At 36.7% G+C, this 14626-nt stretch overlaps 2 protein-coding genes across 5 annotated transcripts; both read right to left on the bottom strand.

Moving 5' to 3' along the window:
* Positions 1–275: 275 nt before the first annotated feature.
* On the bottom strand, positions 276–5934 carry LOC113716924 (glutamate receptor 3.2-like). Of its 4 annotated transcripts, none has more exons than XM_072070503.1 (8): positions 5751–5933; positions 4599–4936; positions 2821–4160; positions 2394–2671; positions 1976–2007; positions 1495–1889; positions 709–888; positions 276–555 (listed from the first exon to the last, which is right to left on the bottom strand). In XM_072070503.1, the coding sequence occupies exons 2-8, from the start codon at positions 4846–4848 to the stop codon at positions 478–480; spliced, it is 2553 nt and encodes an 850-aa protein (XP_071926604.1). In that variant the 5' UTR covers positions 4849–4936; positions 5751–5933; the 3' UTR covers positions 276–477. The 4 variants fall into 4 exon arrangements, 3 of the variants coding, with proteins under 3 accessions (XP_071926604.1, XP_027097282.1, XP_027097283.1); XR_011822959.1 differs by lacking the exon at positions 276–555 and having other exon boundaries at positions 809–888; positions 1495–1631; positions 1711–1889; positions 5751–5934; XM_027241481.2 differs by having other exon boundaries at positions 276–888; positions 5751–5932.
* Positions 5935–9582: 3648 nt separating this feature from the next.
* LOC113717165 (homoserine kinase-like) lies at positions 9583–14034 on the bottom strand. Its single transcript, XM_027241852.2, has one exon. The coding sequence runs from the start codon at positions 13841–13843 to the stop codon at positions 12686–12688; it is 1158 nt and encodes a 385-aa protein (XP_027097653.1). The 5' UTR covers positions 13844–14034; the 3' UTR covers positions 9583–12685.
* Positions 14035–14626: the final 592 nt, after the last annotated feature.

Below are 14626 nucleotides of genomic sequence, written 5' to 3'. Positions count from 1 at the left end.
CATCCAACTATTAATCACTTAAACCAGTGAAAGGTACTGGTGGGATTCAGATCTATTCATACTCTACACATAATGAAGCAATCAAATATAAGTATTTTGGATAAGTATTTTTTAGGAGGCACAATTTCTGCAAATGGATTCTGAAATGTCAAGAATGTTGGTAATACTAAAGCTAGACATGACACTTCAACTCAGACAGCCTCAAGCCGTGAAGATTTGAACCAAATGTCGCACAATCACCGAGCTCATACTACCATATGCTATTCTCTAACAAATTAGAAGCAAAGAAAGTTTCAGCTATCACTGTTTCAATTTCATTTCACAACCTATAGTGTCCAAACGTCTAGTTTTCCTTATAGAGATGACATGACATGCGATAAAAGTTAATTACAAGAGAGTGAGCTTACAGAAAATACACATGCCGGCACTTCAGCATTCCTCTTGTAAGCAACTCCTTTCAGCACCTCATTACTTTGGTCAAGTTTCTTTCCCTTGGCAAACAGTACTGTTTCCCGTCCGCTTTCTTTTCAATCTATTGCTTGTGACCTCTTCCTTCTGATCAACAAAGGAGAGAAATCTTTGGAAGTGTGCAGAATATGAACTACCAAATCTAGAGGATTCAGATGTTTCAGGGCAATGTTGCTTGAACTTGCAGAACATTAGCCAAAAGTATACAAGCAGAGCGATAAGAAATGCAACTCCACATACGAGGAAAAGACCCCAAAAGCTCTCCAAGTTAAGTTGGTCTGATTGAGAGATCTGAGGCTGAGGACCACACATACTTTTATTCAGCCACTTATCATCAATCTTTTGGAGTTCACCATTCTCCGACAATGAAAGAATTGCAGTTGACATATCAATGGCTAAGGGAGAGTCTCTGGGAAATGCCTGACGAGTTGAGAAGAAGAGAAACAGGGCTAATGAATTTGCACTTGAATAACAAGATGTAAGGATTACAGTAAATGTGATCAACCAAAGTTACAATACTGGCATGTGGGAGACCAGAATTTCTTGAAATATGATGCAGTTTGTGTGAGTAATCTTGCAATTTCAAATCTTAACCTGACATTTACTACAAATGAAAGGAAAAATGAGAATTAGAGATCCCTTAGCCCTTATCTGAATTGCACTTTCCATGAAAAGGATGCCGAATACAGAAAAAAAAAAAAAAAAAAGGCCTAGTAGTAACAAATGACAAGTTTCTTGCTTCAACACCACATGCAAAATGAAAAGAGCTGCATCTGCTTTATGCTTTAATCCTACCAAATTCACAAATAGCCCAAGTACTTAATACTAGTGGAAAGCTAATTCCTTGTCTGAAATCAACAAGTTCTTTAGTGAGTGACCAGAAACTCCTTCTGCTTATATATGTGGATTTGGTTGTCTCTTTTCCAGTAAATTATGACAGCATAAACACTGATATAATCTTGTTATCATCTTTCACAAGTCACAAGATGTTGAGTACTTGATTTAGCCAAAGTTAAAGGCACTCACAAATCCCCAGCCACTTCTTGTGAATGGTTGACCAACAACTCGGAACTTGCAGTACTTTGAAAGGAACAGATCAATATATGGCTGTTCATCAACTACGGCAGCAACTATTCTTCTTTCAAGAGCATCAGCATATGCTTCTGGTGAGCCGAGAGGAACAAGCCTAGATTTAGCAATATCAAGTTCTTCACGTAAATAATTTTCAGCAAAAGATCCTACCTGGAACCCTATAGGATCATTGCTGGTTATCAAGGATTCAATTCCATTGATGGATGAGCTTAGCTGCTGCACTGTGAGGATTGATGTCAAGCTTGCGGTATAGCTCGAATTGATTATCAAAACCACAAAAAGCCAAATAATTAGGACAATCCGCCCAAGTGTGCTCATTGTATTTTCCCCTGGAAGTAAGATCACGAAATCCATATGAGCAGCTTGAGTAGCCAAGCAACAGTTAAAAAGTTTCATAATTTTCATCTATACTTACTCTGGGCAAAAAACATAGTTGAAAAGCTAAACCTGCAAAACAGAAGCACGTGGATGAGAATCTTTTTCCCTTTCAATTGCCACTAACTGAAATGTAGATAATTAGCTTATCTAGTCTTTGATATTAGTTAAATATGTGATAGAGTAACATATCAAAAGGAAAAAAAGGGGAAAAAAATTCAACATGGCACCATAAATAAGTGCCTATTGATTCCTTGTGTCATAGGATTTCTCCATCCAAAATAGAACTGTGATATCAGCATAGGCAGAGTTTGGCATTGCGAAGACCAGCAAAAACTTAAAATCATTTTGGCAGTCATGCTGAGGTGCAAACCAAAAGGTTCTGTCAAAGTAATAATTGTACCTCCAAAATGAAGTACATCTGTACATGATTTGGAGACCATAATGCATTTACTCACCAAAGAAGTGTCACCAGCTGTTTCTTCAGTGGACCACGGAATTCATTGTTTACCCTGTGCTCCAGTATCCACACCACAACTCCAACAAGAAGGAAAAAAGCTGCAGTGACCCCCCACATTGACGGGGTAAATGGCCTCAAAAAGGCCCAAGCACTAGAATGCAATTTTCTCACTGGAACCACCACAACTAAACCTGACTCTATGTATGGCTGGGTGAAGTCAACAATTTTTGTGCGGTTGGCCACAATTGCAATGTCCCCAACAGCAGCATCAAAGACCTAGAGGAGAGTATTGTATAACTAGAGATGAAATTAAAAAAAAAAAAAATCCGATGAGCACTCAATGAAAAAAAGAAAAAAAAAAACTCTGACGAACAGAATCTCATATTGCATATCCACTACTGGGATTAAAATTAATTGATACTCACGTTAGACGTTATCATTCTCACAAGCTCTGTATAGCTTGGGTTCTTAAGGCCATCTCCAAACAAAATGAACTCATGGGGTACTGCATATGGAAGTAACTTTATGGCTGCAAGAAACACATCTATACAATATCCATGTATCAGTCCAGTATGATTATCTAATGAAACGAAATCTTTGTAACTAACTCTGTTTGGAACTCCAATTCTTAATCGTTTTCCATTGTTCGGGAAAACCCAGCCACGTGGCTTAACTTCTGTTTTTCCTGGCCATAATACACCATATAACTTCTGGTTTGAACTTGATCTGTTTGCTTGTCTAGAGTAAAGAGTCTCAGGGGGATCAACAGAAAGTCCTGAATAGTTTGACCAGTATCCTATCTGCCTAAATCCATTCCCAATTACATTGAGGATATCATAGGCAGGACGCTTCATAGACCTGTCTGGATTAAACTCAATAGGGCCTGTTAGACCTCTCATATTGGTCTGCACTATGTTGCTGAGCAACATCTGCCCGCCATCAAAAATGCTTAATGCACTAAGATTCAGAACCCTTCCACCAAGAACATTCAAACTTGAATAATTTGAGAATGATATGGTGCTACCATGAGCTAGGAATAATTTAACTGCATTAGCAATTATCCAAACTGTATCATAAGCATAAAGACCATAAGTGTTCAAACCGATGGAGCCATTACTCAACTTGTTCCAACGAGAGGCAAAGGCTCTTTTCCTTTTGGAGTCTGGTATATGAAGACGAAGTGTTAGCACACCTTGGATTGAGTTGGCAGTGTCTGGTAAAATTTGAGTAGCATCCATTGCTGCTGAAAGCCAATTAGTAGCAATCCACACGTAACCCTTGTCCACCATACCAAGATTCTGGGCTATATCAAAAACCATAAAACCTGTTTTTGTATATGTGTTGACAACAATAACACGAGGTTCCATCATTCTAATATTAAGCAATTCCTCCATAACGTGATCGCGAATTGGTGCTGGCTCAGGTGGAATTGTTGCTTTATAAGAAATTTTAGCACGCCTTTCAGCAAGTATATCACCTAAGATGGTAATACCATTTCGGTTCTTATCATCATCAGTAAAAATGGCAATTACCTCTCTGTAACCAAAGTAACTAATCATATCCGCTATAGCAGCTATCTGGTATAGATCGGTAGGTGCTGTCTGGATAAAATAAGGATACTGGAAAGGGGTTATAGAAGGGTCCAATGCCGTGAATGACAAGAGAGGAACATGGAGTTCATTAGCGAAATGTGCGATGACGTGAGCCATAACAGAAGTTTGTGGACCAATAATAGCTACCGTATCAGTTTCCATGTACTGCAATGCTGTGTCAAAGAAATTATGACAAAAAAAATTAACGTATCACTAGTTGACAAAGGACATAATTTCAGAATCCTAGGATGAGAAATGCAACAAGAACTATGAAAGAAGTAAGAGGTTTAACTCAGAACATTGTAAAACAGAGATTTCCCTTCCGGAAGTCAAAAAGGTTGTGAAAAGCAAATCGTGTAAACTAGTCCTTTATCTAAAGAAAATTCTGTTTAAGTTCTCCTCTATAAAGGTATGTAACCAGCAAGATATGTATAATTTCTGGGAAAAACATCAGGCAATTAACATGTTTTACATTTGGATTGAGATAATCATCAAATCCCAACTCCAAATCCAGAATTAATCTGCAATTCATCATCCAGAGTACAAGAATGGAAACGTCCATCCCTTAAAGCATAAAGGAGGTAAATCTTAAGGTATCAAGCATGCATTACCTCCCATGATGTCAAGAAATCCACTGTAGTTTGAATCATGCATGGAGAGAACCAGTTTTCTACCGCCAAGAACACTAGAGTCAGAATTTACATCTTCAACAGCAGCAGTCATGGCAATTTTTGCTACTCTCCCATTTATAGTCCCAAACGAAAGGATTGAACCAATATTGATGACACCAGATTGTTGTATTTCCTCTGAAAATCCGGCAAGAAAGAGAATGGATACAGGATAAAGCCAGGTCAAACTCATGGTGATCAGATGATTATGGTTTGCTAAAATCGGTCATCAGCGCTCAGCATCTTGCTGCCGAATCATCAGTAAGATAGACAGGAAATGACTGAGCACACAAAATCCTCGTCAAAACAATGAGAAAATGCGAAGCTTTAAGAGCATGACCAGGTACTAATGTAAACAAAAATCCCCATTAAAAAGATCAGATAATAAGTGGAAACAAAAAGAACAAGAAAAAAGCAAGAGTCAACATATATCTTCTTTGTAGTACTACCTACGACAGAAGGAAGAACAAAAATATTTTTAACCTAGGATCACAGAAGTTGTGAAGCCACAAGATCATATGTTCAAGACAGGAAGACAATTTTAAAAAGAAAAAAAAAAAGGGAGAAAAAGAAATCACTTTATATCTAATCTGGAAGAACTCCCAACCCACAATTAACCATTCTTCGCAATTGTCTCCAATTCAAAACTAAATATAGGTTTAGGCTTCAACTATAATTGCTTAAGGGTAAGAGCGTTCCAAGCTTATGCCACTCTAAATGCCCTCACAGAGCAGCCCTTCCATTTTCCTTATTCTTCTTCATCCTCTATTTGCTCCTCTCTTTTGCTCTCTCTTGACAAAGCACATCACTGCACAACAAATGGACTGCATGCATAGCGGTAGTAAATTAATTATATTACATACTCTGGTTTCATACTTGGATTACTTACTCCTTAACCAGCATGAATGTTCTCGTCAGTATTAGTTGATACCATTACCATTACCATTGCAATCAATGCATGTATGAATAAATAAGAGCCGTGAAAATGTATTAACACACAACACAAACTGGTTGATTGGTGGAGAATGCTAGTTTAAATGACTGCATAGAGAAGATTAGGAAAAGGATCATATCATATGCTTCAGAAATGCTTACCTGATAGTTCCCAGTACTTGACTAGCTTAGTGTTGAACCCTTTACTGAAAAAACCCAACTGAGACATGGATTACTGTGTCCATCTTGAAGTGACGATGTGTGATTCTTGTAAGGGCTGCTGCGAGTTTTGGTTATTCTTGAATTGTCATATTCTTTGTTCTTTGATTAAAAATGAAGAAACAAGAAAGATGGCATATATTCCTAAACCACTCACTTAGTTAAACATTAATTGGTTCCTTCCGAGGTTGAAAAAATAAATAAACAAATCCATTTGGTAAGGGCAGAAAAGCAAAAGCTGGAAATCTCACGAGGCAAAAAGTGCAATCTTCCTTACTATTGTAATGAAAAGAATTAAGGGATAATTGTAGAAACCTCCCCTGAGGTTTATAACCATTTCACTGGCCTCCCTCTAGATTTCAAAAATTACACTAACTTCCCTCAAGATTAATTATCTTGTAACATTTAGATTCAATCAATAATTAAAAAGTGATATTAAGAGAGAGAAAATAATATGATTTTATCATTGCCCCTCATATACTACATTATTTAATTAATTGAATACCAACCCGTATATTAAAAAAAAATACTAAAATTTGCTGCTTATCATTAAAGATCAAATCACATGTATCACCAAAAAAACAATATACTATCATTTTATAGTGGGATAATTTCACAAACCTCCCCTGAGGTTTTTAATAATGACAAAGAACTCTCCTCAGGTTTTAAAAATTACATATACCTCCCCTACTTTTACTATTTAGTAACGACATAAGTCCAATAAGATAGATTTTCTTACAAAAATCCTAAATTGCCCTTTTATACAAAACTAAGAAAGAAATATATAGTATACTCAATCATTTTTTTTCCATACTTTGTACAAATCAACAAGTGTAATCCCTAACAACCATCCAAGCATAAGTACTAAAACCAAGTAACTGTCCAAAAGATCCCAAATTATATATACAGTATCAATACTTGTCACGATAAAAAAGAAAAAAACACACATATGCACACACACACAAAACTCCATTAACAACCAATTTCATACCCCAAAAATTAAATAGCAATGCTCAAATACCTTTTCAATACAATTTAATATAATCTAGAACCGCCATTACAACCCTCCGATGGTTTTAAAAATATTAATATCTCAAAAGTAGAGAATAAATTCTGCCTTCACAATAAAATTATAATAAAAAATTTCTAATTCAATGAAAGAAATCCTTATACAATTATTGACATTTTATGAAAGTTTTTCTTGACAACCAACAAAATATGATAAATTCCACATTTTTAGTTCTTCTTCCTATTTCAATCATCAATTTCATTATTTATTTCTCTATCATTCCGAGTCTCTTCATTTCCTTCTAATTTGATACATAATCTGCTCCCTTTGTTGATTTTGTAATTTCAATTTACTAATATCCACAAAATTGAAGATAATAAAAAGAGATTATAATAACTAGAAAAGAGAGGAGCGAAAATAGACAAGAAATAGAAAAATAGATTTCTTTTTTGGGTTTTGTTATTGTTTTAAATTTAAAATTGTCTACCAAGTGGAGGGTATTATAGGTATTTTATTATGGTAAAGGAGGTAAATGTAATTTTATAAACTAGAGGAGAGCTGAGTGAAATTGTCAGAAACCTCAAGGGAGGTTTATGAAATTATCCCTTTTATATTTTTTACTTAATATAAGATCCAAATTACTCCTTTTAGTTACATATTTATTGTCAAATATGATTAATAACAAATAATCAATAAATTTGTAATCAAAATATTACAAAAAAAATAAACTTTAACATCATAAATATTCTTGTCAATACGTTACGAACCCCACTTTTCAAATTTTATTTGATTATCGAAGAGAATGTGAATACTTTGATTATATGTAGAAAATTTGGACAACAGTAGGAGTTTTGTATCGTCTTTAGCGTCAACCCATTACCCGCAGATGAGAAAAGACATTTCAGCACTTTCCCACTTGACAAGCTGATTGATTGATGTGCAACAAATTAACAGCCACCAACATTTCACATCTTTTATATCTCTTCATGGAGGTCACTCGCAAGTGCTCGAATATGTAAACTGTTACTATTGCATTAAGAGATGCCTTAGTATTGCACTAAGAGGTGAGTAAATTTTATATATATTGATAATACATGTATTATCACTGTTGAATGCACGATATACAGAAACACTTTTGCTATTCTATTAGACTCCTTGTTATATGCATTGAGTACCAAGTTCACCAATCTCAATGACAGGCAAAAAAATCTCGTCAATTAGTCAAGCCTGCAACGCCTTAATATTTTGTTATAATTATCACCTTTTGTGAGTTGCTTTGTTGAATTTCTTTTAATTAGAAAAAGTAAAACAACCGATTTTGAGCTGGATTTCAAAGAGTTCAAAAATCGAATCACTTCTTATAATATGACTAATTTGGCTCGTATATTAGCATCCTGACTTAATACGTTAGGAAGGTGACATAGAATTGCAGATAGCCTCATTATAGTCATGTCAAAACCATTTTTTCAAATACAATTAAAATGGATTCTCCAAACTAAAAATACAATCGCAATTCCCTTTGTTTGACGTAACAACAATAACCCCCCCCCCCCCCCACACACACTCTTTCTCGTTCCGAGTTCAAAAATTGAATCAATTCTCATAGTATGATTAATTTAACCTGTATATTAGCATCATGACTTAATAACTTAGAAAAGCGACATAAAATTACAAATAACCAGAAGGTAATCACGTCAAATCCATTGTTTCAGATACAATTAAAATGGATTCTACAAACTAAAAATACAACCGCAATTCCCTTTTGTTTGAGGTAACAACAATACATCCAAACATACACCCTTTGGAATTCCAGGGAGTTAAAAAATCGGATCAATTCTCGTAGTATTACTAATTTGACTTGTACATTAGCATCTTGACTTGATAAGTTAGAAAAGTGACATAGAATTGCAGATAGCCGCAAGGTAATCATGTCAAATCCAATTTTTTATGTACAATTAAAATGGATTTTCCAAACTAAAAATATAACCGCAATTCCCTTTTGTTTGAGGTAACAACAATACCCCCACACATACACTCTCTCGGATTCCAAGGAGTTCAAAAATCAGATCAATTCTCGTAGTATGACTAATTTTACCTGCATATTAGCATCCTGACTTAATAAGTTGGAAAGGTGACATAGACTTGTAGATAGCTGCAAGGTAATCATGTCAAATCCACTTTTTCAGATACAATTAAAATGGATTCTCCAAACTAAAAATATAACTACAATTCCCTTTTGTTTGAGGTAACAGCCATACCCCCACACAAACACTCTCTCTACTACTTTTATTCCTTGACTATCTTACTAACTTAAGCATCGAAGGTAAACAAAGGATAAGCTCAGCCTCTATTGCTTCTTGTTTGCAAGCTAAATTCTCGCCCTGCGGATTTGGTCTTCACAACGACCTCATCTTTATCCCCTTTTTGAACCAACGCCATACTCCCAATTTGATCTGGCCATTCTAATCGCCTACAAAGTAGTAAAAACCAATGCATCCAATGAGGGAAGGAATACTGCTACATTGTTTAATATCATGGTTAGTGCAACAACTCCGTTAACATTCTCATCCAATTACTACTGTTCTTCTGTGGCACTTCACCACCATCGGATGGCACAATCTCACCACTGATATGTTTTTTGTCTTCTAACTTGTATGGAGCATCAACATCAGGCTGGAGCATCAACATCAGGCTAGAGCATGCCCAGTCTATCTGGATAGTACATAAAAAAAAAAAAAAAAAAAAAAAGAATTCTAAGCCAGAGAGTAAAGTAAAAGAGATGATAGATAAGAATGTTGTGAAGGCCAATATACAAGCAGCTAGGTGCATCTGGCTTTCTAGCTCTCACGACCCCAATCCCAGAGATTGCTCACCAAAATAATTGGTTCTAGACACCACTGGTTGATCAAACTAGTCTTTTGTTGTTCTCCTTTAATCTTAATCAGACTGGTAAGTGACCGTTTGGTTGATAAGATGCTAAATAGATGGCACCACAAACTTTTACATGATCTACACATGAAACCAGAATAGACAGAATAATATCAATCTAAGTGAATCATGTGAGCGAGTTGAAAGCACGGTGCCATAAGGATATGCCTTCGGCTACTTTGGAGGCAGTACATCCCTAGCACATTTAGCAAGCTTCTATCCAAACCCTTGAAAAATGTCTGGCCAGCAAGAGGGCATCTGCAGAGAGCAAATCCAGAAGACGAGCAAAATTACAAAATATCCGGTTACCATTATACAGGATCGTCAAAGCTTGAATGTAAAATGCCATAGATCTTGCAAATCACTTAAAAGAGACCTCACACGAACATGAAGACTGCCAACATTATGGTATAGAGGGTGCGACTTTTGCTTTGTTTCTGTAAGAAAAATTGCACACACTTTCGTATGAACATACAAAGTTAGATATCCTCTAGTTCTTGGAATTAGTAAAGTCCTGATTTATCCTCGTGCTATGAGATATGAACATTTTATAAACAACTGCAAGAGGAAAAATGCAATCTATAAACTTGAGAGAACAAAATTTGGAAGAATAGTAGCTTCTCCAGGGTGGAGTGTATACCTGGATACCTAAGAGAAAAGAATTCTAAGCTTGAGAGTGAAGAAAAAGAGATAATGGATAAGATGTTCAAATGAAAGCCAAAGTACATGCAGCTAGGTATGTATGGCTCTGGCTTATTGACTGTTACCTGGCTATCTGGATTCTAGCAGCTGAGACAAATACATGCCTGCTTACCGAAATATTTTGTTCCAGTGCTTGATCAAACTGGGTGTTTGTTATTCTCCTCACTCAATCCCAATGATACAAGTGACCTTTGGTAAGCAAATGACAGAAGATGCCACCACAAACTTGTACACGGATCTAAAGATAAAACGAAAGCCAACCAAACGATGTTGATCTATGTCTAAATGAATCCCATCTACGAGTCTAAGGCATCCATAAGGACATGCCATTGGCCACCTCGGAGGACATTCATCTCCTCTACATTTAGTGAGCACCCATCCAATGGGAAAAGGTCTGGATGGAGGACAGCATCGGCTAAGAGTATAGCCAGAAGACAAGCAAAATCAAAAAATTATTTCCGGACTATTACTATAGAAGAATAACAGAAGTTTTAAAGTGAAATCTTGTTAATCATTCGGTAGAAACCAGCATATACCAGAAGATTGCTGACATAGTTACTACCATTTTTACAATTATGCAGTTTATAAATAAATACATTATTCAGATTTTGTAATGGTCAGCAAAAGAAAGAAAGAAAGTAAGAATATTACAAGGATCTTGCAAAAACCCCTTGTGTCCATTGTAATTCAACGGAGATACTACAGCACAATTGATCAAGTGGTTTGAAGCAGATGAAGAGTTAAATGATCTTGACTTCCTTCAAAAGAACACACTTAGCACTTTCAAGAAGCTAGGCCCTAGCTTCATAATGGTTTTCAAAATCTGGGGCAATTTCCATCTCATAGGAACCGCCACTCAATAAAAGCAAGAGAAGACAGCAGTAGTACTCAAAACAAAAATTAGACCATCAAGTACGATGTCTCTGCTGAAACTATGCTCGTAAAATTTTTTATCCAACGCCAGCTCGAACGACCAAGACTAAAGGTGAGCAAATAATGTCCTTAAATTTTGTTAGAAGAAAACAGCAAACCTACCTAATTTGCAATCTTGCTGTGTTTCAATCAGCATCCAGAGATCTTTATAGTGTAAACATAACCATATCCATGTGAAGCAATAGATTGCAGGTAATCAAGCAAACCAGTTCCAAAGAAAATTAATTTCAAGACTATTCTTAAAATTCAATAACAAAAAATAGTAACAAATTGCTCATTTCAGGAACACCCAAAAAAATCCTCTTTCTTACACTGAAGACAACCAAAAAAAAAAATACACACACACAAACAAAATTACTAATGGCAACTACAAAAAGTTCAAACATCAAAGAAAGCCAGAAAATCTCAGCTAAACGGAGCACTAGGAAAATGCAAGGAACCCCAATGTCTTTCAGAAAATTTTTGATAGTCCTTTCCAAGTAGTCAGGAAAATCACAAGCAATAACAACAGCAGCTGCTACTCTTGATTTTAACAGCAAAGACGATGGGTGGAATAGTATAGAAGTTGTGATGTTTTACCACTGGGAAAAACTATAACATGGACCATCACAAATTTAAAATTTTCTCTATTATCTAAAAACCAGCACATTGTTCAGTTTTAATTAAGAAAATTTTTGTCTGGGTGGTGGCTGTTTCACAATTCATAGAGTGGGATTTTAGCTTCATTTCTATAAGGACAATTGAAAACACTTCTCTATAAACATAAGATAGTTTAGCAAAGAAGCATTTTTGGATCGAGGAATTTGCTTCATTGTGTTCATGAAGGATAACAGATTAGCAAAGAATCAAACTTTCTGATATGCACAACAACACTATCCAAATTCTTGACAGGTTATCTACTATTATACCTTGCCTTTCCCAAGTGGGAAATCAAACAAAGTAGAACAAACTAAAATAAGCCATTCATGATCAAACTAAAAATTTAAAAGACGGAGATGAAAAATATAATGCACTACAATGAATCATGATCAAACACTAGGAAATACTATTGGAAACATATCAATAAGACATTCAATAGCATGCAACAACTAAAGGAGAGCCAAAAAGACACTAATTTCTTTCTCATACTTATTCTAGGGCACAACAACACTAAGAGTCAAGAGTAAATGATATCTGAAAAATAGCTGAAAATACGCTATTAGCAGTTCAAAGGAAGAACACCGGAGCCTCCGGATACATTACTTTCCTTTCCACCAGCCTGCCAATTTTTTGGTCAGACCAGAAGAATTCATCAAAGTCAATGGTGTCATGGCGTGCTGTGAACAAGCCTAGCACCCACACGGTCAAGCCTCTTTACCATTGCCACAGCCTTCAAATCACCTGCCTTCATAAATACTTCCACCATTCTCTCTCCAATCTCTCTGCCTTTTTCCTCATTATCTGTCACCGCAACAGCAGTGGGACCAGCTCCACTGATGGTGCAGCCAAATGCTCCTGCCTCAAGTGCTGCGGCCTTGACAGATTCCATTCCCGGTATCAGGGGTGCCCTCCTCGGCTCCACTATTTTATCGGATGACAAAGCCTTCCCTAAACCCCTCAAGTCTCCCTGCAAGACTGACGCTACCAGTGCGCCAGCCTGACTGGAATTCCAGATGTGGTGAGACATGGTTATCTCTGGTGGCAATGCCGCCCTCATCTTCTTCGTGGGAGCTTCAAATTCCGGGTTCACCAGCACAAAAAACAATTCGGCATTTCCCGGGAACTTGAGCTGGATGAGTTCCAGGGGATCGTAGCTGCGAATCAAGACGAAGCCCCCCATGATCGCCGGGGCCACATTATCCGCGTGGTAACCAGATACCTTGGACTCAGATTCCAGTCCGGCCAACACGAGGTCCGAAACCGATAATGGGGCTCCGAACAACTCGTTTACGGCAACTGCAGCTGCAGCAGCACTGGCGGCGCTGGAGCCGAGGCCACTACCTAGAGGCAAGCCCTTGTCGAGGGAGAGAGAGAGTCCAACAGAGCGAACACGGAGCATCTTCATGACAGCAATGGCAGCGATGCCGGCGCAATTAAAGAGAGGATTTTTGGTGAGCTTGCTGGCACCTGGGGAGCCGGAGATGTCGGAAATAGAAACGTGGCCGGGACGGACATCGGAGTCTACGCGGAGGGTGACGAAGTCACCAACGCCGTCGACAGCACAGCCGAGAAAGTCGAAGCCGGGGCCGAGGTTAGCGACGGTGGCGGGGGCGAATGATTTGACGGAGGAGAAAACAGGGTCGGGCTCATCAACGATGAGAGAGGTAGCGGAGTTAGAGGACGGAAGAGCTCTGGTCGAACATCTGCTGAAAGACAGAGATGCAGAAGGCGGCTTTGGAGTGAAGGAAGGAGAGAGATTTGAAGAGGAGGAGTTGGTGTTGGGCTGACAAAGAAAACGACAACACAGGGAGGAAGAAGAAGCCATGTGCGGGTTTAAACTTTAAATATAGAAAAGAAGCAACGATAGCTTGGTTCGGAGAGGGGAAAAAGCCGCCGCCGCCGGCCGCCGTTGGTGATTCAGGAGGGAGGACGGAAAGCAGGGAATTTTCTTTGCTGACAACAGGTCATATTTATTATACGTATAGAATCAAAAGTTCGCGCAAAAGTGGGCAAAAAAAAAAAAAGGTATGTATTCAGAAAAAAGGTATGCACATAAATTAAATTTGTAAGTCAATAGCTCGAAACATATTTGAAAATTACGCAACTAAAACTATGAATAAATTTACTTTAATTTTTAAAGATTATGCTACATTTATATCAATTTTAAACTTACTCTTATATATGAGACGTTAAATTTATTAAAATTTTATCATATTATTACTTAAATATGTATAAATTTATAGCTGTTATGATATGCATTGTCTTTATTTTATATATAACTTAAAAAGTATATCATTATTCCTATTCAAATTTTAAAATATTTTTAAAAAATTAAAATATAATTCATGAAGTATAATACGCTAAAAGTTCGTTACGTTTGAAACACAAGTAATTGAAATGTATGAGTATTTTTTAAATGTACAAAATATAAAAGTTTTTTTTAAATGATACATATGAACATGTATTATATGGATATAATACAGATGTTTACTAACCATTTTTTCCTACATATAAAGTCAGAGCAGGATTTGGTGTTAATAAAAATGTCATTTTTTGAAGGGTAAAATACATAAAACCTCCTTGTGGTTAAGAAAATTGACACGAAACT

This window comes from Coffea arabica, chromosome 11c (genome assembly GCF_036785885.1).
Source record: "Coffea arabica cultivar ET-39 chromosome 11c, Coffea Arabica ET-39 HiFi, whole genome shotgun sequence".
NCBI classification, from domain to species: Eukaryota; Viridiplantae; Streptophyta; class Magnoliopsida; order Gentianales; family Rubiaceae; genus Coffea; species Coffea arabica.
The sequence above is the reverse complement of the archived record's forward strand: the minus strand, read 5'-3'. Positions and strand labels throughout refer to the sequence as shown.

Bases quoted from the DNA above. Each gene is read 5' to 3' on its own strand.
- LOC113716924 (XM_027241481.2), bottom strand. From the start codon at position 4,848: ATGAGTTTGACCTGGCTTTATCCTGTATCCATTCTCTTTCTTGCCGGA. The intron at 2,672-2,820 runs GTGAGTATCAAT...ACTCTCCTCTAG, and splicing joins TGAGAATGATAACGTCTAAC to GTCTTTGATGCTGCTGTTGG. The intron at 2,008-2,393 runs GTGAGTAAATGC...TCTGTTTTGCAG, and splicing joins CAGCTGGTGACACTTCTTTG to GTTTAGCTTTTCAACTATGT.
- LOC113717165 (XM_027241852.2), bottom strand. From the start codon at position 13,843: ATGGCTTCTTCTTCCTCCCTGTGTTGTCGTTTTCTTTGTCAGCCCAAC.